The following is a 25,177-nucleotide window of genomic DNA, read 5'->3' as shown; positions in this document are numbered from 1 at the left end:
CCAGGATTGTAAGGACACTAAGATTTGAAAGTCACTGCTACAATTGCAAAAAATATGGACATGGAGCTTTTGAGTGCAAATCAAAGCCTATGTGGACACCTAATCAACCTGCAAGAAAAACCAATCATACACATCACTACAATTGGGATTACAACACCAGGTATAGCTGTCACTATTGCCAAGAGTATGGAATCATTCCTGAAAATTGCATAATAACACATTTTAAGGGAAATTAAAGAAGATGGTTAAATCAAACTACTTATTTTAGATGCTTAAAGACTAGTCATATTAGCAGGAACTGTCCAACAAAAGTCAAAGCACCCAAGACTTAAGTTAATAAGGGAAAAGAAAAACTTAATGAGGAACACATTAGGGAAGATATGAAGAAGACATGGTAGAAGAAAGGTGAATGCAGCACATCAAATGGAGAGATCACTTCACCTAAGAGGTCAAGTGATTACACCTGATCAAATTAAGCACTAGAAAGGCACATAGGACTAATACATATAAAGATGTATCATACATCAACCCAAAAAAGAACATAGGAACATTGCAAAGAAGAAATCTGCATAAGTTAAGATGCCAAGATAAAAGTTGGAAGATGATGTCGAGCTATCTTTGGTTGCCGAGTAAAAATCTAGTATAGGTTGAGTTAAATAGTCTAGTGGATGCTGAGAAAAGAGATAACAATAGTTGCTAAGTGAGTGAAATATAGTTGATGTCGAGCTAAAAAATCCTTTGGAATCTAAGTGTACAACTGTAAAGCATGAATGCAATAAATGCTAGGTTTCCAGCCTAATAAAATTGAAAATTGTTCATTTTAACGGCATTCAAATGAAGAGAAAAAACTAGAAGAGCTAAGAAGTGATCAAGCAGCTACCTAACAGTCACTCGCATCAAATACAATAGAGATTCAACATGAACTCATCGATTTGAAGGTATTTATTAAGTACCAAGCTACGCAGAGTTTCAATTTTTAATACATTTTAAAGCCCTAGTTTGGTAATATGGCTTCTAGCTCAAGAAACCCTAAGGCTAAGGGAGATCATGAGATTCAACTAGTTAGCAATGAAGTTAAACAGCCCAAGTTCAGACCAATCCTCGAAGTAGCCTATAAAAATGACCTGAATGGTGCACTATCTATCATTCCACCCAAAGTCATCATGGTTCAAAATGTAAGGAAATGCTATAACTATAAAATTAGTGCCACAGGTGACCTAGAAATCCTTAATGCCTATGATAAGTTATGTGAGAATAAGATATTGAAGGACGAGTTTTCAATCATTGAGAAGAAGGGTTTAACTAAAACCCTAGTTTTTCCCATAGTGTTTAAAATAGAATAGATTCGCATTGGTCTAAGTTGAATTCATGATAGATGTCTATGGCTAGAGTTAGGACCGATCAAGATTACTAAGAGGATTGTGCATAGGGTTACTAGTCTTCCAACCCTAGATTGACCAAAAACATTGAGAAGTGACAGAAAGGAGGTAATTAAGAAGAACACAGGTGCAAAATGGAACAATAGGGGAATGACTATTGATACTGTGAATGACCCCTTACTTGAATTTGTTGTGAGGATAATTTCACATAAATTTTATCAATCCAACAGACTAAACAACATTCCCTACATAGTTGTTGATGTGGCATACAAGTTGGTAAAGAAATATCACACCTATGATCTGGCTGAACTCATGTTGCAACAAATCAATGAGAACTTAGGAGCCATATGGAGATCAATATGTGCATAATGTAAATTTGGCTCAATTCTCATGTGCATATTATTTTATGTGATGGAAGAATTCCCTTCAATTGGGAAGGTAAACTAGAATCCTAACAAGACAATAGTCACTCAAATTAATGAGTTTATTGATCAAATGGGAGGCACTTTTGAAGCCTAGATGACTAGATATTTTGAAGAATTTAAGAAGTCTATGAAGCAAAGGATGAGGATACCAGTCTCACTAGTTGAGAAACATGTCGATGACATATGCTTCTTTGTTGAAATTGACTTCACATACATTCAAGCTACAATACCAAGGGTAAGATGGCTAAGACCATTAGGATATGAATTGGATATTGATGAAGCCTCAACAGGAATCACAGCATTGTTAGCAGAAGAAATTGATAAAGCAACTCCTCACTTTGGAACTTATGATGTTGTTAAGTCCAAAATTGAGACAAAACTAAAAATTGCTTCAGTTATTAAGAAGAAGGATAAAATGGTGAGGAAAATAAAGAAGACATTTGGAGCAAATATTGAAGGTGAAGCAAAAGAAGTGGAAGAAGTGTGGAAGGAGACAGTGAAGAAGAAGAAGAGAAAGGGCAAGAGACAAAAGAGATTACACAAGGGCAAGAAGAAGACAAAGAGGAAGGTGTTGAGGAAGCACCTACACCTACCAAGCAGAAGAAGAGAAAGGCAAAAACACAGCCTACAACTCGGTCAAAGCCCAAGAAGGTAACAAAATCAGCCTCAACCAAGCTACCTCCAACTAAGTCAATAGAAAAAAAGGTCACAACAAGAGCATCAACTCAAAAGGCCAAAGAGGCAGTAAAAGAAAAGAAGAAAGCTATTAAACACTAGTAGAAGAGCCCCAGAAAAGAAGATGATATGTGGCTCAACCAAACACAAATGATGAAAGGATAGAATCTGAAGGTATAAGTCAAATTAAAGTGGTAAGTCATCCACCAAAGTCTTCTATTGATAAATTATGTGCTAAGATTAGGAATGGAGATTTAAATGATTTGAAGAATGTAAATATAAATAAGCTCACAAAAGATGAGCAAAATAAAATAGAGATATCTATCTATAATATGATGGCAGAATATAAACATACACCTCTTGAATTGGATAGTTCATTGCCAAAAGAATTATACAAGATTGTAGAGGAAAAATGGTATTTTTTTCTACAAACTAAGAAAGAAATAAGGGAGTCTACCTTAGTGAGGATGTTGCCTAATTTGACTAAAAGTCAAATAACAAATGTAGTTTAAGGCACAATAGTATATTTACTCCCAAATACATGGCATTTAGTATTCTACAAAATAAAATTGAAGAGATTGAGAGAAAACCCACAAAAGTGTGGAAAACTATCTACAAGAAAATTGATGATGTATTTGATGAAGAATACAAGGCAAAAACAAGTGCCAAAACAAAGGAAATAAAAGAAGCAAGTGCCAAAAGAAAGTAGAAAAGAAGAAAGTGGAGGAAGAAAAGAAGGATGAAGAAGAAAAGGAGGAAATAAGTAAAGAAGAAGAAAAGGGGATAGGTGAGCAAAAAGAATAGAGTGTGCAAGACACACAACTACCACCTCTGTGCCCTCCTCACTCAACTACTACACCTACAAAAATAGTCATCATAAAGGATGTTATTAACAAAACAGCTCAAAACATCAACCCACTCACTACAAAGGATCTCTCAAAGATCCTTCACCAATCTACTCTACAGGCACAATTATGCATAAATCCTATATTGGTGAGTGTAGATGAAATACATAGAGCAGTTGCAGCACCACAAAGACAAAAGGTGAAGCCAAAGGTACAACCTTTTACATACACTAAAGCTAAAGTTTTGATGCTGCCACCACCACCTCCACCAAGTGTAATTATGGATAATTTTTAGATGCCGAGTATAGAGGGGAGGAAATCAGATGAGAAGGATGATGTAGGAAAAGAAAAGGAGCAGGTTGCCATTCAGACATTGGTAAAATTACCAAAGACTAGCACTCGTACTAAGACTATTCAGGAGCTGAGCACTAAAACTATTCCATTGCAATTTTCCATGCCAAGCTCAAGTTCAACAAGAGTGGCCAGGGTACTTCACTATGGAGACCCTGAACTAGATGAAGAAATTGAGATACCCTCCTATGATTCAAAAACTATCACAATGGCACAAATGACTAAAATGAAAAATGCATTGGATAGAAGGATGAGGTAGGAAATTCTAATAAAAGATTTTAAACAAAAGCAAGCACTTCATGATATCAAGGACATCTTCATGGATGCCTTCAGCTTGTAGTCTCTGGATGAAGGAAAACCAATTATTGAGCAAGTATCAGACATAGTTGAGCAGGTGACAAATGAGGACTAGGACACCAATGTTAAACTAATGGAATGGTCAGAAAGAAAGTTTCAAGGTAAGGTTAATAAGAAGATATCAAGTGGCATTGTACTTGAACAGGTAGAGTTGGCCAAGACAATTGATAAGGCCAAAATTGTTCTTGAAAATATTTTTTCATTATATAGGAAGTTGTGTGATTTTTCAAATTTCACACAAGAAATTAATCAATGAATAATGAGCTTGGAAAGGAACTTGAAAATCTCTAGTATGCAATTACCTAGAGATCCAACTCAAAGTGAGAAGCATTTTGCACAAATGCTTCACACACAAAAGGAGTTAGTTGTGCTAACAACATAAGAGGCAAATATAAAGGGTAAATTGATGCAGATCCAGTCCTCTATAACCCCTCATTTAGAAGTCCTCCACAAGGAACAAGTTTATGCTTAGACAGTATTAAAGAAAGATCCCAATCTTTCTACTCTTGATGGACTTGTACACCTTGCTGCAGAGACTGTCATCCAGCACAAGTCATTGGACATTGCTTTAGAGAATTGGGATGTAGCTCTAAAAATGATAATGGAGGTAAATAGCAATGTTTTGGCTAAATATGGTATTACTCCATAGAACCCTTTGACATTAGTGTCAAAAAGGGGGAGAATGAACAAAGGGGGAGATATATATTATAGGGGGAGTAATAAGAAAAGGAGGAGATGTGTAATTACCAGGGTAATTACCAAAGTTTTACAAATTTTGATCATTCATTCATTTTGAAAATAAAGTGGAATGATTGTAAATAGCCAAAAAGGGGAGACAAAGAATAAAGAAGTGAAGGAGAGATGTAAAACTTTTGGTAATCACATGGAATATAGGCACATCACATAGATCGGATACAACATACAGGGTTAGAATGCATAAACAAATCAAAGAATAGAAAGGATCAGGCATATTGATATGGAATTTCAAAATTTCAAAGGCATAATCAACTTAGGGGGAGCTATAAGGTATATTGCCACTCACAATTTTTGCATGAAAGTTGAGCGAGTAAAGAATGTACTCAATAAGGTTAGGATCAGCAATGCTTCATTAAGTCTTTGTGACACTCATGTCAAAGGGGGAGATTGTTGGCCAAATAAATAGTATTGACAAATGAGTGTCAACACAATTAACTGTTTTCACCATACATGCCGAGTACACAATAGATGTCGAGCCAGAATTTCAATAGGTGTCGAGTCACAGTTAGTGCCAAGCAGATTATAGTATAACATATGCCAAGCAAAACATGAATTATTCAGATGTCGAGTAACAAAATCATTCAGATGCTGAGCAACTCAGAACAACATATGTTGAGTGATATAGGATACAACAAGTGTAGAGAAAACCAAGAAACATAGTAGATGCCGAGCAATCCAGAAACAATACGTGTCGAGCATCAGTAATACTTCATGTGCCGAGCAATGCAGGATCAACATAAGAGTTTGTACTTGCACAAACTAAGATGTAAACCATTTTTAGAGTCAACTTAGAGAAATTTTGAAGGAGAAGGAGGATAAGGATGAGTCATTTGTATTCCCTATGAAATTTGCATGCAACCAATCAGAAAAATGGTGAAGGCATGCAACCAATGAGAAAAATGCAAAATATGAGGGGAAATTTGAGATTCAATTTGGATTGTAGATCCATACCTAACCCTAAGTCTTTGCATTCTTTATAAGGAGGATAAATGCACCATTGTATGTGTGCAAGAAAAGTTGAATAAGGGGAGATTATAGTGAAATTTTAGTATAAAGAGAAAAGACTTAGTGAAATGGATAGCATATTAGATCAAGCAAGGATCAAAAGAGAAAGAGCAGATCAAGTGCTTGAACCTAGCAATTCGAGATTGCATTCAATCAAGTCAAAAGTTCTAATACTCTCTCACAATTGTATTAGAAGTTGAAATCCTATGGTGATAGGTTAGCTTAATAGCTAGATAGGAAAGTCTTTGGAGAAGGACAAGAAAATCCTATGTATTAGGTAGGTTTAACAACCTTTATGTAAATCCTTTAATAGGGTGACACTTCTTGTTAAGTGTTTATAAATCCTTTCAACAAGTCACTATTGACATAGTGTAAAGCCTTTAATAGGGCAAGCCTTTAATAGAGCAAACCATCAGAAGTGGTTGAATTCATTGCTGCAGTAATTTCGTGGGTGTCATCCCCACCCCAGTTTTACCTTCTTATTCTTGGAGGGTTTTTGGGTCACCAAAATCTCTTGTGTTATGTGTTGATGCATGCTCTCATTTTATGTTTGTTTACTTGCATGCATGTTAATTTCAGTTATATGTTATTATGAGTTTGAAAGGATAAAAATTGGTACTTCTAATTCAACCCCCCCCCCCCCCCCCCCCCCCCTTCAAAAGTACTCTTCCCATTTTAATATTCCAACAGTTGGGAGCATAGAAATTAGAGAGAATCCAAGAGAGATTATCTTTAATATGAGAAAACTTAATAAAAGTTATATTTTTTCAACTATAAGAACCTCACCTTGGATAAAAAAAAAATTGTTCTATAAGACAACCACACCACTTGATGCACCTTTAGAGTCACACCCTACAACTTTTTTGTTCTTGAAAAGAGAAAGGAATTCAACTTTTTCTTTCAACATCTTAGTTTCTTGGATTAAGAAAACATTCAGCTTATGATCTTGAATCATATTCCTTAGAATATCTTTGTTGTAAGGGGCATTCAATCCCCTTATGTTCCATGACATAATATTCATTTAGAACTGGGGGAATAGATCTCCTAGATAGCTCTTTGTTTTCCATCTGCAATATCTTATTTACTGGCATAATCTGGAGCCTCCTTATTATTCTTTTTACCAAACCCATATTTCTTACCTCCCACATTTGATAAGGTTATAGGTCACTTTGTTAAAAAATTTAGGTTTCTTCTATTTGACTTTCCTCCTTTTATTCACAAATTGCTAGGTTTGATCAAATGAAGAGTAAAGAAAGTTCACTTGAAATGACTTATCTGACTCCTAACCTTCCTAGGTAAAATAGGTCTCAGAATTGAGATAGGAGCTTAGCCAAACCAAAAGGCTTCTAGGGCTGAACCCTTACTCCATTAGATTAACAACAATTTCCTAACAAGGGACAAAAGTTCCAGGAACTACCACTTGGAAATTTTTTATCAATCCCTTAGAAAAGGGGACCACCACCATTTCAACAACACCTACTCACTTGGGGTTTCAACCAATAATCAACTCCACCACATCCACCCCGCTTAGAAAAAAAACACTTCCTCAGAAACCTCTTCTACCCCACTATCTCTAAGAGGAACATGATCTTCTAGGAGATCTTCTTTCTAGGAAGATTATAGATTAGGTTTCTTATTTGAATTTAAGGTGTCAGCCACCAACTGGGTCAACATAGAATCTGATTCATGAGGACATTGGGGATGTTTTCAAACAATGAGATTAGGAACAACGAATGAGTCTTCCACAGTCACCTACTCCATTGAAATAGGAATACTAAGATTCCCTTAACTCTTCTCCTCCTCCTCAATATCATTCTTGGGTAGAGGGCCCTATTTGAAAATTCATTCCTTTCTCTGCCCTTGGTATAGATGAGGCAAAGAAGCCATTTTGGCTTTTTAAGGATAGTTCTTAGCTTAGTGACCTGCCTTATTACAAATAAAATGGGCAAAAGGAAGTGTTGAACACATTCTACCTCATGTTCAAAAAAACCTTACTTCAAGTTTATTGTGATTGCAGAAGGTAGATTCTTCGGTCTATAAACATTTACATAGATATGAGCAAAGAAAATCCTAGATCTAGTGGTTATACTCTGCTTACAAATCAAAAGTTGACCATAACAAGCAACAATACCTTTTAAAATCCCTTCGTTCCAAAAATTTAATGGCAAACCCAAGAGATTGACCTAAACCAAGATAAAGCCTAAAAAACTATCTTCAAATTTCTATTTGGGAGACCATTTTAGAAAAGACAAAGCAATCTTGCCAATCATCTAGGGTCCCCCATAAAGGATGAGGCTATAGTCCTCTTTGTTAGAAAATTCAAAAAACAAAAAAACTTTGGGAAGCGCTGCAATCTCCACATGGCCTTTCAAATACCATTTCTTTTTAAGATGGGATTGGACTTCCTTAGTATTGGAATAGGAACAAGAAACTTACCTATAAGTGTTAGCTACAACATAGAAATGGAAGAGTCTAGAAAAGAGTCAGCAAAAAAAATAAAGAGCTCCCCATTTCGGCAACCCACTTTGATAGGCTCCACCGAGGAGGCGGGATTTTTGTTTAGGATGGCCCCAAAGAGTTTGCCCCAATTCTTTTGTTCCCATTTAAATGTACCTATTGTAGGACCACCAGCTCCTTCTTTTGCATCAACTTTATGTCCCCATGTGCTAGATTTGGAAGCAACAAATGCAACGAGTGGGACTACAACTACAGGTACTACCAATGGAAACTCTACGACGACATCCTTCCCCACATAATTTGTTGGAGAGCCCAGAGACTCTAAAACAACACATTGTCAAGAATAAAACTTGTAGCAGTGCGAGATTCCCCTATTGTACCTTCTAGACCATCGACGACCTACTAAACATTGCCAATTTTATGCTCAATCCATTCAAATTCAAACTTGCAACTCCATGATGCCCTTCCACCGACCACTTTGTGCTCACCATATGCACAAAACTCTTTGTTGACAGCATAAATGGCATAATATTTTTGAAAATATTGTGACATTAGCAAGCGCAATGGTTTGAAAAATAATTTCAAAAATAGAGGCATATGTTAAAATATTTTGAAAGCATTTTTGTTAAAGCAAAGAGAGTGATTATTTAGGTCTAATATGGTTTAATTATGGTTTTTATTGAATCATCAGAAAGAGATCTTTAAGTTCAACACAAAAAAAATAATAATAAAGAAACAACTAAAGAACCTCTACTTTAGACCATTACTATCTAAAGTGCAAAAAATAATCTTTTCAATACTACTCTACTCAAATATTTTTTAAAACAACTTTTTTTATATAAACAATTAAATCCAGTATAACTTAATATTCTAACATTATGTTAATAATAATAATGATATTGTATTTCAAATAATTATATAGATAATATCACTATGTTCCATAAAGTTGTGATGACGGACATTGAGAGATCTACAGTACCGATCATAAATACTAGAGAACCTAGAGAATTTAGATAACAAAGCACTTCAACCTGACAATACACCGTGTATAGTCGAATTGTTGACTCGTGACAAGAACAGCTCAGTAAAAAGTCGTTCGACGTCTCGTTTACCTATTTTTCTACAAAAGATATGCTAGTCTAATGAATACACACAATTCACACGCTTGATAACTGAAATATTAATTTAATCAATTAAAAGTGTCTTCCTTACTCGTAGAACATGTCCAAGAACTTGATCAGGAGGAGGAAGAGATTTCTTGACACTGTCCCTCTCCATACATCTCTTAACCCAGGCATCAAGCAATGGATAATCACTCTCAAAAGGTATCTTGAAATTCCCAATAGTTTCACAAGTGTGAAACCAGCAAGCATAAGAAACGATGACAATATCTAGAAACCCAAAATCCTGTCCACCGAAGAAAGGCAGGGATCCAGCTGCTGATATCTCTTTCAATGCCCCTTCCAAAACCTGAAGGCTCTCCAACATGTCACGCTTAGCCTCCACGACATCACCTTTCGACATCACTATACGAGATCGCGCGTGTTGAAACTACAGCCACATTATATTATTTGTTAGACAGTCGTCACTTGAAAATTCAATCAATAAGTTAGACGAATATATTCTTAGTAAGCCGTCGATATTTCAACCCCTTAAAAAATGCAATGAATAAGTTAGACGAATATATGAATGACAACATGGGAACGCCTTACCTTCTTATCTACGAAGTCAGCCCAGAAGCGAGCACGGGCACGGTCGTATGGGTTGGAGAGTAATAGTTGTGGGGAACCCCATGTCTCATCAATATATTGAAGAATTATGAGAGACTCACATATAGGCTGCCCATTGTGGATCAAGACAGGTATTTTCTTGTACACGGGGTTCATTTGCAAGAGGAGGTCACTTTTATTCAACTGTAGGTACTCTTCTTGATATTCATATTTGACGCCTTTCTCCTCCAGGGCAATCAAGACGCGAATCCCAAAGGGGCTGAACCGTACACTCAGTAACTTCACCTCCTCCATGCGAAACATAAACAAGACCCAATACTAGCACAACACAGATTGTCTCACCAAAATAAACTCCAAAGTCTAAACGGCTCCTAATGATTCCGCATAAATACAACACTAAGCATCTCCCGAAGTCTTTACCGATGTCATAAGTAATTAATATATATAAGAACACAGGTATATCTAAATTTAGATTCCATCGATTCTGTCTAGCACTACTCGTTGTGCTGGCGTAAGCTCCTACGTAAGATGTATAGTAATTAATTGCCTTTTCATAAGAGTCGTACTCAGACATTAGTAAAGAATATTATCATATGGCTTGCAAATTATATATATTAATGGATGACGACGTAATACAAGTTCATCTACTGCCTTGAGAAACAAGGCACGTATTCCTTACCACGAGCTTCCGGCAGGCGTGGGCCAGGTGAGCTGTCACTGCAAACATCATCAGTTGCGATTAAACACCTAGGGGGAAGAGAACAGACATGCTCGAGTAGGCCGGATTGCCTCTTGTTCATTTGTCAGTCCCTTTCTTAAAGGCAGGAGACTATATTTTTTGTGTATTTCTTTCATTAATCCATCTTAAAAACTTGTGAGAGATATTTTTAACGTAGTCTTCATTGTTTTATTATTTTAGATAATTTTTCATTAATTTGTTTTTTTTTTTTATTGGAGAGATAATTTTGCCCGTTGTCTTTTCTTTTATAAATCAACAAACTAATTGAAAATACAAGGGGTTTGCAAATGACATTTAAAGATCACTCAAATGCGTTGTTTAAGCTTTCACATTTGACATACATGTAAGGAGATAATGGTCTTGAGAAAGGTAGAATCCCTACAAAAGTGAAAGGTAGTATCTGTAAAAATGTGTTACGATTTTTACTAATTGTATTGAGGGAAAATTCAAGAAACATGGTGAGGAAGAGAAGTTGAAGGAGGTAGATGGACAGAAAAGGCATGGTGTATGTCAATGGTAAGGGCAATGCAGTTTAGTTTTATGAAAGGTATGTTTTAACAGTTTATATACAAATATATTTCTAGGAGCTAATTTGTCAACTATTCTATAATAAATAAATAAATGGAATAGAAAGTTTAGGACAAATACAATTGTCAAATATACACCCAAATTCAACAACCTTACCTCAAATTTAGAAAAGGGAATCAACTTCCATCATATATAAATGATGTAGAAGTTCAAATGCCATATCACAAATATCTAAGTAGAACACATATAATCTAAGTAGAGCACATATAAAGCAGCAAATATTTTTAAGAAGAGGAATCGTTTGATAGGATGCCTCATAAAGGTTTTGTTGCACGTGCCACAAGATTGAAGAATATGTACAAAAGAGTTTTGTTGAAATTCTATAGAAACTTTTTAAAAATAGCCTGACTTGACAATCTATGCAAGTATCTCCTCACACTATGTCTAGATGGAAGCTTTGGAGAAGGGTGTTGCATCCCTTAAAGCATTCTGATTTGTTTTTGTAGCCTAATGATGATGAAGGAAACATTGTTTTCATAATTAAGTTCATTTTTTGGGAAATATTTGTAGAAAATGTAGACCTTGAGCATAGGTTGTTTGATTGCACTCTATATCTAAGATTTTAATTTACAAAGAAACCTCATAGAATATTCGAAGGTCACTAGTTGCTAAGAAAGCTTAACAAAGATAGGCTTTTGAAACAGTCATAACCTCTTTTTTTTCTCTAAATGATAGTTTGCATCCTTTAAGGTGAATCATCTTCTTTCTTACACCCACCATTACTTTAGCTTCTCTTTGATTCACTTCTTTCAAATATCTATGAAGCCAATTATCCCATCATTCCTTGGGTCTTGTGATTGCGATTGGACACCTTTCTTTTAAAACTTTGCAGTCCTATGATAGAGTTTTTCTTCTATTAACTTCTTTGAATCTCAACCTCATAATAACAATTAATTACATTAATGATTGGAAAGAAAATTCAATCAATAAGGATATGTGAAGAAACTAAGCAAAAGAAGAAGGTTGAGGAAGACAAAACAATAATGGCAATCAGACTTGAAGAAAGGATATATGATGTACAAAAGCTCACAAACACTGAAGATGATGAATGAGTTAATGAATGTGAATGATAGATTAGATTTATATGTTATTATAGTTTGATTATATAAGTGATGTATGCCTAAGAAATTGGATATGAGATGGTAAATGTGGTGAATGCATTTTAGAATTGTTGAAAAGGTCAAAGTGTTATATATCCTAATTCACACCCTCCCGTTCTTAGTATGCTAGTGTCCGATTAAGACTTCCAAGTATCAGAGCTAAGTTCTATTGGATAAGCTTAACAACTTGGATTCAAGATCTTGGCAATGGAGGATTTTAGATTTGACAAAACTATTGACAATCAGGTGACTGACATCCAACTCTTACTACAAAAACTTGAGACAAAAAGACAAGATTTAAATGGGTAAAGCACAAACTTGTGTCACCTTTTTGTAAAGGAAAAGGCTAACAAAAGTATAATTGTTCATCTTCAATGATATAAATATGGTGTTATTATTTAGAATTTGAAAATGAAATAAACTAATGAAATGTGTGGAAATGGTTAAAGTTTAATATTATAATTTTTAAAAATTATTTGGAATAAGAAATTGATATATTTTCCTAATTTTTATAGATAATATTTTAGTTGCTAAAACCCTAAAAATTAGGGGTCTAGTTCCCACAACAAAATTATATGAAAATAAACTTATTTCCATTAGAACTCAAACTATGCTATAGATAAGACATATAGCTAGAACAATAATAAATAAAAAATGACTTTAGACCTACATTTTCTCTTTTACAGTGATTCAAATTTCAACTCACCTGAAATTGATAGTTTTCATCTCCCACCAGATTTTTCGAAACAAATCCATTCTAACCAGAAGAAAAATTATACATTTTGAAAGATGACTCTCTCCTCTAGAATGTCATATAATTTTTAATTTTTTGATATGATTTAATATTTTTTTCTTTCTCAAAATTGGCATCCTTTCGAGTTTTAAAATACGTGCTTGTAGAATTTTTTAATTATAATATACTATATCTAATTAAAATACTACAAACTCTATATGAGAATATTCTTGACTTTGAGCTCTATAAAATGTTGCCTATAGTTTACTAAAAAATTATCATAAAATATAGTAAAAGTTATTGAAACATTAGTTTTCTGAAATAATTGTATGTCTTTAGTGATTGGATAAAAATTAGTATAAAACATGCATTTAATAGACATTTCCAATTTAAAAAGTATGAGGCCATATATAACTTGGCTAGAATGAATTTATCTAGATCATATCTTTGGGAAAAAAAATATTTTTTGATATAAATAAGTTCAAATTCAATTGTTCTAATAAGTCATCTTTAAAGGTGACACAACGTTGTACTTTTATGTGAATAAATACCTAAAAAGGAGAAAAGAATTGGCTATTTAGGAAAAATGGTATCATTTTGAAGAATTTGAAATTGAAGGATTATTTGAAGAAATCAATCCAAAGGACAAAAAATCTATAGATCCACTTGAAAAGAACTGCCTCTTAAATGAAGAAGTCATAGGACTAACAAGGGAACATGAGATTCAATCAATAAGGATATGTGATGAAACTTAGCAAAAGGAGAAAGTTGAGGAAGATAAAACAAAAATGGCAACTAGATTTGAAGAAAGGATATCTGATGTATAAAAGCTCACAAACACTCAACTTGACATGATGAGTGAGTTGATCTTACAAATCAAGAGTTGAATAGGAAGGATGTGGAAATAGAAATTCTCATTTCACAAAAGGACTCACTGAAGAATCAACTAAAAACTAAAAAGGAGGGGAAATATTTAACAAACCAATGAGGCAATAAAATACTTTGAAGAACTTATGAGGTCATCTAACAACATTACTAGATTAGGAAATTTGGTGCCCAAGCAAGAAGAATCATACAGGAACGGATAACTGAGAAATGGAAAATCAAAGGGAAAACCAACATGTTATCATTGTGGAAAAGTTGGTCATATTGCAAAAATCTGTCAAAGCACAAATGGTATGCAAAGTCCTAAACCTAAGTTTACTAGTTATTATTTTTATTGCAAGAAGTAAGGACATCAAATACAATAATGTAGGTCAAGAATGAAGAATGTATCTACTCCACCTATATTTGAAAGGCTATTATTAATTTTCAAAAGTATAGACATAGAGGATGTGAATGCAGATCTCAGACATAACCCTAGTAGACTAGTCAAAGGAATAACCACACACCTAACAATGTATGTTCCAAATGTCACAAGTTTGGACATGAAAGCAAATATTGCAGAACTCAAGTGCCAACAACAAATCACAAAAACACCAAGGGTAAAGGAAAAGTGGACATTCATCAAACAAGGAAGGAGATGAATCAAACATGGAAGAAAAAGACAAAAGATGAAAGTAGTGGAACAAATGGGGTTGAGATCACCCAATCTAGTGGAGAAGGTGATCATATCTATTAGGATTAACCTTAGAGAAAAATAACAATTATATACAAGTATAACCAATATCAGAAAATAATAGATCACACAAAAGAGAACATAAGACACCAAGATTTAACATGGTTCACCCAATCCATGGGCTACATCCACCAACAACAAGTCCAATATTATTATTATCTAATGATTACAATTTGCAATACCTTATAGCTCAATACCACAGCAAGAAACTATAATATCACCATTACATTATGAAATACCTAACCTTAAGCCTTTTTATACAAGTTTTTGCCACTTACAAAATTAGGGCTAGAATAAGTCATCCAATAGGAAAAATACTATCTGACACCTTTTACAATGTAAATTCTTTTTTGGCTTCAGGGACATTGGCCCCCAAAACCCCCAAGAGCACATTGCCCCTCAACCCCACCCTGTAATGTGACAAGGAGTACACCTAGGGTGCTACCCCAGGACCCCATAGGGGGGCTGCCCCTTGACCCCATCTTGAGGATGTTGTCCCCAGACCCCCATATCAATAATATGGGGAGAAAACCATGTCGAATAAACCTATGAGTGTAATTAGGCTCCACATCACAATAATATCATCACAAACTAAGTAAGAAAGGTATGTATGGAACTATATATCTAATGATACCTCTTACATTATTTCTTAACATAAAATGTGCTAAAGTTCATGTTTGAATAAGTAAAGATGCATAACAAATTATTTATGAAAGGATCGTTGAAAAATAATCATTTATAAATATATTGATGAACACCAGTACAATTTTCTATATTGACCAAGAATTACAATATGGATTGAGTAATTTAGAAGCTCAACTAATGTACACGCCTAGCTAGATGGAAGAGACTAGCCTTTATAGTGAAGACCCAGTTCAAAGGCACAAATGTAAAGTGAGACACTTGGCTTCCACCTACTTGGGTACACAGCATTAATGAAGAACCTAAATTGAGAAAAAGGAATTATATATCAAAATTTGAAGGCATTATTTCATACCTTGCATACAAGATTTAAGAGCAAAAAATGATTTGAGTGAAAAGGCATTCCTAAGGGAATTTGAGAAAAAATCTGAGACAAACAAGTTGATCAAGTGAAGGTCTAAGAAATATTTCAAGTGAACCAAAGGAAGGAAATTTTTTGAACCCTAACAAAGAGAAAATTGGATCTTCATCATCTATGAGAAAGAGTCAACGAGTAGAGGTTAGTAAGATTCAATTGGTGAAGATTGATGATTGTCCTTCACCTAAATTTTATGTTATTCCTAAGATTTCAATGAAAGGTGACTCAATGGTTGAATTATCCTTGATACCACCCAAGGTAATCATGATACATGGTGTGTGGAGTTGTTACATGTGTAAAATTAGAGAAGTAGGAGATTATGAAATTCAGGAAGCATATGAGAAATTGTGCAATGAAGGAGTTTTGAATGAGGAATTCAAAATTGATTAGAAGAAAGGGTTAACTCGTAGCACAAAATTCCTAATGAATTTCAAGATCAAATGGATCAAGATTGTGTTGAGAAGGATCCAAGACATGAAGTTTTGGCTAGCTAATGGAATGGTTGAAATATCCAAGAAGATTATTCACAAGGTTTCTAGCTATCCTACAATGGATAAGAAGAATAAAATGAGATGTTTTAGTTGTAAGAAAGTTGAAGAAAACACAAGAGCTGAGTGGAATGGATGAAGGTTGTTAGTGCAGGAGCACCTAGGCTAACTCCTAGTCCTAGTTCCTGATTTTGACTTTTGGATTGCACTACCTTAGCCAAATTAGTAAGGTGTGCTTTCACCTTAGAAGGCCATGTGGTGTTTACTCTTAGATGGATTTGACTAGGCACAATCCAAGTTGTTTTTGAGTTGTTTTGCTTACCTTGTGTTTAGGTTGCTAGGAAGCAAGCTTGGGGTTGTGGGTCTTATACCCTAGAAGCTTGGAGAAAGTTTGGATTTGAGTCTAAGTTGTCTCCTATTGTATTTTTACATCTTTTTCCATAGGTTGGAGATCATACATTTTCATTTGGCAGAAAGTTGAGAAAGATGTCAAAAAGATGTCAATTATTGCAAAAGTTGTCAAATAGGTCAAAAATGGCCCAAATCAGATGAGTTGATACTCTAAAGGCTAAATTGAATGTTGAGGCATCATCAACAGATCATATTGGATCGATTTGGAAGTTTCCAAGTGATGGGTGTAAAAATTGCTAGGAGATGGAAAAAGTTGTCAACAACTTTTCAAAGTTGCATGACAATATTCTTTATATTAGGTGATAGATGGTAACTATCCAAGGGGGGAAGGCCATCCCATGAGTCTTTCCAAAATAAAGCTTCTTCTCCTTTTCTAAAATCCCAAGTTAAATTCTTGCTAATTATTGGTCGATAGCTTAGCATGAAGTTCCATGTGTCAAATCCCCAATAGAGGAATAATAAATATCTTTAACAAAGGTTATTGTCTCCTTATCACTCCATAAAATGTTAATCATACCAAATAGTAATTGAACTATATTAAATAGTAGGCATTTAATTTTTCATCTATTCAAGTTAGGATGGATAGATCTCTTATCTTGGGTGATTGGCTTATTAAATTCTATTATTCCCTCTCCTCTATGACTAAGATTGGTTTTGAACACTTCCCAATTTCTTAACTAGTTGTTCCTCTTGTGGTCAAGCATAATTTCCCATTTGGTTTTTAAAGGATGTGGCTAGAACATCCTTCCTTTTATTCTGTTGTCATGGATTGGTGAAATGTGAAGGTTGAAGGTTCAACTATGTTTAAGATAGCTAAAAACCTCAGTTACATCAAGAATAAAGTGAAATTTAAAATAAGGAGACCTTTGGAGACTTTTTTTTCAAAAAAAAATTATTAAAGTTGGTTTTGATAAAGATCAAAAATTTATTCTATGGGAAGGAGATGTTAAGGATTTTATGTATAAGAAAAAGGAGTTATTGATGAACTATCATGATATTGTGACCAAAGAAGAACTTTACTTGAGGCAAAGATCAAGAGCTCTTTAGAGAAAACATTGTAACATTAGGTTTTATAATCTTATGACATCTTTAAACATAGAGATTCTAAAATAATTATGAATATTTCTACTCTAGGGGATGCCCATTCTGATGGGGATATCTTTGAAGCTTTTTTGGATCTTTTCTCCAGTCTTTTGAAAAGAAAAAAAGAGTAACATTTTCCCTTATAGCCAGAACCATTGTTGCGAGTCTATCCACTCTCTGGAGGAAGAGGAGACTAATAGAATTCTAGTTTTTATTCCCTCATTAGATGAAATTCATAAATTCACACTCCCTTTTGAAGGTGAGAAATCCCTAGGACTTGATGGGTTCCCTATGTCCTATTTTCAACACTATTCGAATGTCATAGGGTTAGAGGTGTGTTTGATGTTAAAATAAATAAATTATGATCTAGGAAATTTCTCAAGGAGCTCAATTTAACCTTCATTATTTTGAACCCTATAAAAGGAGGGGCTGGAATAGTGGAAGCCTTTAGGCTAATTAGTTTGTGTAATTCCATTTACAAGGTCTTCTCTAAAGTTATAACTTACAAATTATTGACTACTATCCCATCTATCATTTCAACTCAATGGAATGGTTTTGTTTTGGGTAGGAAAATCTTGGATTCTATTATCAAAGTCCATGAGGTGATTTACTCTACCAGTTGTTCAAATACTAAAGGTTTCCTCCTCAAGCTTGATTTGTCAAAGACCTATGATAGATTTGATTGGAATTTTATGTTCAAAGTTTTGAAAAAAAAATTCTTTTGTGGATCAATTCAATCAACTTGTTATCTAGCTAGTTGGTACTTCTTTGTTAGCAGTTATTATCGATGGCTCCTCTAAAAAAAAAAAACCTTCTTGAGGACTGAGATTAGGTGATCCTCTTTCTCCCATCCTTTTTTTTATTATTATGATGGAGACTCTGGTAAGATATGCTAGTCTCGAGTGGTAGGAGGAGTGATTGTGGGTCTTAAGTCTTCCTCTAACAATCTTACTTTCTCTCATGACTAGTTTCTAGATTATATGATTACGATGGGAGTCTCTTCCATTAATTAAGCCAAAACATTTAAAGATTATCTTCAAGTCTACACTAAGGCTCCTAGCTAATTGGTCAATTAGGAGAAAAGATCTCTCTTTTTTGTTAATACCCCTATCTATAGACAAGAGAAGATAGCCAAAATTCAGGAATGTGAAATAGATTATTTGTCAACTTTCTATCTGGGTCTTCTATTAGATTTGAAACCTTTTGAGGATTTCTAGGCTAAGCTGGTTGATATGTTTAACTCTAAGTTGGTTGGCTAGAAAGGGACCTAACTTATCCAAGAAAGGAAACTCCACCTACTCAAGTCTACTTTATGAAAATCTTCTAATTTATAATCTCATTTTTGCTCAAATTCCCAGCAAGTACTTGAACACCTTTGAAAAAATCTATAAGAATTTGCTTTAGAGAAAATTTTTCCCAAGATCAAGGAGCACAAACACAAGCACAATAGTAGACCAAGAGTATGATTAATATGAGAATGCTCACTATTATTTAAGAAGCATGTACATACACACTAGGAGAGCCTGTATATAAAGGTGTCTAAGATGCATCTAGAATGTGTGTAGAATGTACTAGGAGATAAGCATGAAAACTAAGCACATATCCTCCAGAATAAGAGGATAAGCATGATGAGGTGTGTAGATGTTGTAGACACCATGTGCTCAAATAAAGTGCTTACTCTTATGTGTAGACACCATGTGCATATTTAGAGTGCCAACTCCTGTGTTGTCAACATGACAACTCACAAGAGTACACATACTCCTAGGTGACTACTAAATAATAAAATATGCATTAACCTAAGTAAACTTAAGCAAAGTGTAAATATTAAATACTTATTTAGACCAACACCCCCCCTTAAGTGAAACTTAGGGGAATGCACTTAAGCTCACATAATCTAGGATGACATGTAGGATGGGTCCTGACTACTAATGAAAAATGGAATCTCTCATAAAGCGGAGAAAGAGGGAAAACCTACTGGGAAAAACCCTCCCCCAAAAAGAGAGATGAAAAGACAAGATGCATGGATGGATGGAGTAATCAAGACCCCCCATTTACAACATACATCAAGTATATACAATAGAGAAATGGGAGAAGGACAAAACCCCATAAGAAGAAAAATTCCCCCTCATAAAAGAGAAGAAGAAGGAGACAAGGTATAATGTCTTTTGGAAAGGGAGAAATATTTGTATCTCCATATGCTTCCCAAAGAGCCATCCAAACATCATGATGAAAACTTGCCATAAGAAGAGGAGCAAAAGATTCCTTACTCATGCTATTATACAGAAAGCCAAGAAGATTAGAAAGATTTTTCCAATTAAAATTAGGTGGCAATATCTATGAATAGAGACAAGGAAGGACTTCTTGATGTTGTCTGAGATGATCAAGCATCAAAGCACTGCATTTTTTATAGTTCCTCGGTGTCAACTTTGGTCTTATACTAGACTAACATATGTGACAAGACTCCATGAGATTAATGTATGTATGCACCCCCCAAAATGCAAAAGAGATCAATCAAACCCCCTTAATGTATGATTTGGAACTTCGTGTAATAGCCACATGCCAATTTAGGGCCTATTTTTTAAAGCAATATTTATGTCCATAGAACCTATAATCTGATTGTAGATCTAGAAAATAGACAAAAAAATGCACTTTCAAAAAAAACATAACCTGATTATGTGTCCAAATGAGCCTGTACCAAGCATTTGAAGTGGCAAAAGTTGGGATTTATGCGTTGTAGAAAAATTCAAGAATAGAGATCTCAAACCACCTGCCCCAATGTGTAGATCATGAAATTCTTACCTAAAACAAAACAAATTGCTCATAAAAAGGAATATATATGAGGAAGATATCGCTGTTTGAAAATCACTATTGTTGTTATTTTTTCCGAATAGTCATCATGCTTCCAAAAATCAAATGGCTCTAGATTTTACCTTAGATGTCTGATTTGGATGAAACAAAATCCAATTTGGAGGTGTTTTGACCTTCTAAATGTGATGGAAATATCTTATTTGCACTAGCAAGCTTCAATTTTCACTTACAAAAAACTCTCCTATAGGCCTGATGACCAATTTTTTCGAAAATAATAATGCAAATCTGAAAAAAAATGTAGATTTGAAAGGAGATGCAAATGAAAAATGCAGATTTGAAAATTAATTGTACAAATCTAAAATGATCATACCAATTTTGCAAATTGGGCCTTTGGATTGCCAATTTGCAAAAAAATTGTTGCCTCAATTTTGACTATTGCCCAATACAGAAAAATCTATAGTCAATTCACCAAATCGATGTTCTAGATGCAAGGTCTGCTTTGGCTCTAGACACTCACAATTTCCATAGATTCTTTGGATTCGAGTCAAGGTGCTAAAGCAAGAAGATGGTCTTGAATGACTATGTGAAGAGAGATTCTCCAAGAGCTATGTTACCATGTAAGAATTTGCCTTAGAGCAAAATTCTCCCAAGATCAAGGAGCACAAACACAAGCACAAAGGTAGACCAAGAGTATGATCAATATGAGAATGCTCACTATTATGTTGGAAGCATGTACATACACACTAGGAGACCTGTATATAAAGGCCTCTAAGATGCATATAGAATGTGTCTAGAATGTACTAGGAGATAAGCATGAAAACTAAGCACAGATTCTCCACAATAAGAGGATAAGCATGATGAGGTGTCTAGATGTTGTAGACACCATGTGCTCAAATAAAGTGCTTACTCCTATGTGTAGACACCATGTGCATATTTAGAGTGCTAATTCTTATGTTGTCAACATGACAACTCACAAGAGTGCACATACTCTTAGGTGACTAATAAATAATAAAATATGCATTAACCTAAGTAAACTTAAGTAAAGTGTAGATAGTAAATACTCATTTAGATCAACAAAATCCAAAATAATTTTCATTAGTCTAGTGTTGAGGAAAAAAAGGGCTAGTGTTGTTTTCTTGGGATATATTTTATTCTCTCAAACTGAATGGTGGTATGGAAATTTTTTCTTTGAAATTTGTTTAATTATTCTCTTCTAGTGAAACTAATTTGTTGCATCTCTAAAGATGGTAAAGATTGGAACAAAATCCTGAAGAGTAAGTACCATATCAACAATTTGAATATTATGGACTTCTTGAGATCTTAAATTTTGATAAACAAGTCTAGTAGTTTGAGTGACATCTAGCAAGGTAAAGAGTTAATTTTATGTAGAGGTAGATGGAAAGTGGGCAATGGTGTTAGTCTAGATTTTTTTGGTGACAAGTGGATCTTCTAATGTCCAATTTCTACTTTGATAAAGTTGGCACCCTTCAATGAAAAATGTAAACTTTGGATTAAATCTCCTATTATGGATTATTGGCAGAATGGTAAGTGGATAGATCTCACAACTCTTGATTTAACTTTTGTATCTTTGATGCTATATTTCAATTTGGTTGTATTGGTAAAAAATGAATTGGATAGGATTATTTGGGATAGTTGTGAGAGTGCTCCTATTTAGTGGATTTGGAAACTTTTTCTCTTCAAATGCCCATCTATCCTTCTTGTGTCTAGGCTAAGGTGTGGAACCACCATCATATCCCTAAAATTAATATTTTCCTTTGGCTTTTTCCTTTTTAACAAGATCCTCGGGATTGATAATCTAATGAATAGAGGAATGCCTTTTTCTAATAGGTCTTTTTTTTATGAAGGGGACATGTAGTTTGGGGATCATATCTTTGTATAATGTCCTTATGTGTGGGAGACTTAGATGTGGCTCTTCCAATGCTGGAAATTTAGTGGATTTTTCCTCGAAAGGTGACTGGTCTTTGGTCTATGTGGTGTAGTTGTTTCCCTACTATTGACACAGGCTTTTGGTAGTAGTTGCCCCTCCATGTACTATGGTACCTCTAGAAATAAATAAATAATAGATTCTTTAGGGATGTTGCTAGAAGTCAAGCTTTTCTAGTCACCAGAATCAAACTCAATGTAGTAAAAAATTTGCAAAGCAGCTTCATAGCTAGATTGGATTTTGAGACTAGTTTTTAGATGGATTTTCTCAAATCCCCAAAGTGAGAAATAAAGCTAAAAGAGATAAGAAAATGTGGGATAGTTCTCTATAAGGGTAGAGTAAATTGAATTTTGATGGAGCATCCAAAGGGAACCTGTGGGCTACTAGTTGTGGGGCTATTATTTAGGATGAACATGGAAATATCCTCAAAGCCATGGCAATTTCTCTTAGATGTTAAACAAACCACTTCTGAGAAGTAATGGGTATTCTCCATGGTTTAAGGCTAGTGGTCAAGTGTAGCTACAAGTGGTTGTGGATAGAGGGAGATTCCTTGAATATTATATATTCTTTACAAAAAGAAGATAAATCTTTTTGGTTGATTCCAAATACAATGTAAGAATATTTTTCTATCATTAATACTCTAGACTTGGTAATTTGCCACATATATAAGGAAGTGAACAACGTGGCATATTTTATCTCCAACATTGTATTTTCCAACATTACACCTATAACTTGGACCGAGTATTTGTTAGGGTATTGAAACATCAAATCCATGATTGATCATGATAGGGAACTTTGTAAAGCTAGAGATTTTAAAAATCTAATTACAATTGAAAAGCATGCATCAAGACATGGAATGTAATTATGAGTATACTTATATCAAGTTTAGGCATCAAAATTGGAAATATTCTCATGCTTTGTGGGTGGTTTTCATTTTGAGATTGTATTTGTGATTTTCTTTGTTTGTAGAAAGTTGCATTTCGTGTATCTCTTGCATTGGAAATAGTTCTAGAGCCATCAACATGGGAAATGTGGAAAGGAGGGAGTTGAGGAATTGTGATCACTTGAAAAAAGAACTAGAAGTCTGCGAGAAGTTGGACAAAATTGGTCAGGTTCCATAAATGACAAGAATGAAGGATTTTAAGATGGAATTACTGAAGCTTTCATCAATGGTTGGGAGCCAGATGCAATGACGCTTGCTACGAAGATTCTTAAACTAAATATTAATATTATGGTTTTGATTATGGGTCTTAACATCAAAGGTATGAATTTGTACAGCAAAAAAAGCATTGTTGAAGAAATAGTTAAGAAATTTCTTGAGATTAAGGATGGGGCTCTAGTTAGGAAAAGGGGGGGTGGGCGATGTGGTTACTTCATCTTTTAGGAAATTATGGAAACTGGTCCTTAAACTTGTAATTCAAAATGTTACCTATGATGGTGTTAGAATTCTTTAGAATAACTAAGAGGGGGGGTGAATCAGTTATTCAAGGTCCAAATGCCCTATTAATACCTTTTTACTACTTTTAATGAATCCATACATTTTTCATCCATCCAAACTTAAATCAATCATATAAGCAAGTTACAGTAAATCAATATGCAAAGATAAAACATCCAAGATCAACACATGACACAATGATTTACGTGGAAACCCAATTCGGGAAAAACCACCAGTAACATGCTACTTGATTCTCACTCTTCTGAAGTGATGCCTTGTTAAAGGCTTACACCACACTGTTAAATGTGACCTTGTTAGAGTATTTCACCAAACTATTAGGAATGGGCCTGGTTAAAAGTATCTAGAACATTCACTTGGAATGTCACCCTGTTAAAGGATTTATCTTATGGCTATTAAACCAACCTAAGTTCATAGGATTTAAACTTACTGTTACAATTGCTAGAAAGTAATGATAATGGTCTTTTGATCTGATATAACTTACAACATACTTTGTAGATTTTAGATCACACTTTCAGTTCAATCCTTATGTTTGGCTTCAATCACTTCAGCTCTGACTGCTTGTCTTCCTCTCAAGCTTTGTCTTCTTGAGCCTTCTTACTCATTCTGCCAATGCAATCATCCTAGTGGTTGTCTATCCAAATAGAGTTCATGTGCTTTCTTCTTCTTAGCACCTTCTTCAGTACCTCATGCTTTTATGCTTGACCACTTCTCTCTCTCATTTTTTACTAACTTATGTCTTCTTAAATAGAAATATGATTTGCCTTTGCCACTCAATTCTCCCTCTCCAATTTTAGGGTTTCAAAATGGATTAGGTAGGATACAATGTATCTACCCCCTATCTTGTTTTCTTCTAGAAACTTCGCTAGTTGTATCCTAAAAAAATGTTCTACATGGTGTTCTGTGCCACCAGCTCATCATTCTTATCTTCTTTTTAATTCACAAATTTCTAGATAACAACCTTGTCAGCTTAGATCTGGTGAATCTTCGATTTCCAAAATAATGCAGCAACTCAGCATTATCGAGTTACTAGTGCTCGGCACCTCTGTGTTACTCGGCACCTATACCTGCTCGGCAGTTGGTTTTTCTCGGCACTTGATTCTGCTCGGCACTTGATTCTGCTCGGCACTTGGTTCTACTCGGCACTTGATGTCACTCAACATCTGAAGTT

At 34.6% G+C, this 25,177-nt stretch overlaps 1 protein-coding gene across 1 annotated transcript; it reads right to left on the bottom strand.

Annotated features, from left to right (window-relative positions):
- Positions 1-9,419: 9,419 nt before the first annotated feature.
- LOC149547460 (putative glutathione S-transferase parC) lies at positions 9,420-10,394 on the bottom strand. The gene is made up of 2 exons (XM_089794753.1): positions 9,963-10,394; positions 9,420-9,801 (listed from the first exon to the last, which is right to left on the bottom strand). The coding sequence occupies exons 1-2, from the start codon at positions 10,281-10,283 to the stop codon at positions 9,436-9,438; spliced, it is 687 nt and encodes a 228-aa protein (XP_089650879.1). The 5' UTR covers positions 10,284-10,394; the 3' UTR covers positions 9,420-9,435.
- Between the last annotated feature and the right edge of the window lie 14,783 nt (positions 10,395-25,177).

This window comes from Cupressus sempervirens, chromosome 7, assembly GCF_028749045.1.
Source record: "Cupressus sempervirens isolate cs-2001-9-10 chromosome 7, ASM2874904v1, whole genome shotgun sequence".
NCBI classification, from domain to species: Eukaryota; Viridiplantae; Streptophyta; class Pinopsida; order Cupressales; family Cupressaceae; genus Cupressus; species Cupressus sempervirens.
This window is presented reverse-complemented; position numbering and strand designations above follow the sequence as displayed.

Coding starts and splice junctions, on each gene's coding strand:
- LOC149547460 (XM_089794753.1), bottom strand. CDS start 10,283: ATGTTTCGCATGGAGGAGGTGAAGTTACTGAGTGTACGGTTCAGCCCC. Junction 9,802..9,962: donor CTGACTTCGTAGATAAGAAG/GTAAGGCGTTCC, acceptor ATGTGGCTGTAG/TTTCAACACGCGCGATCTCG.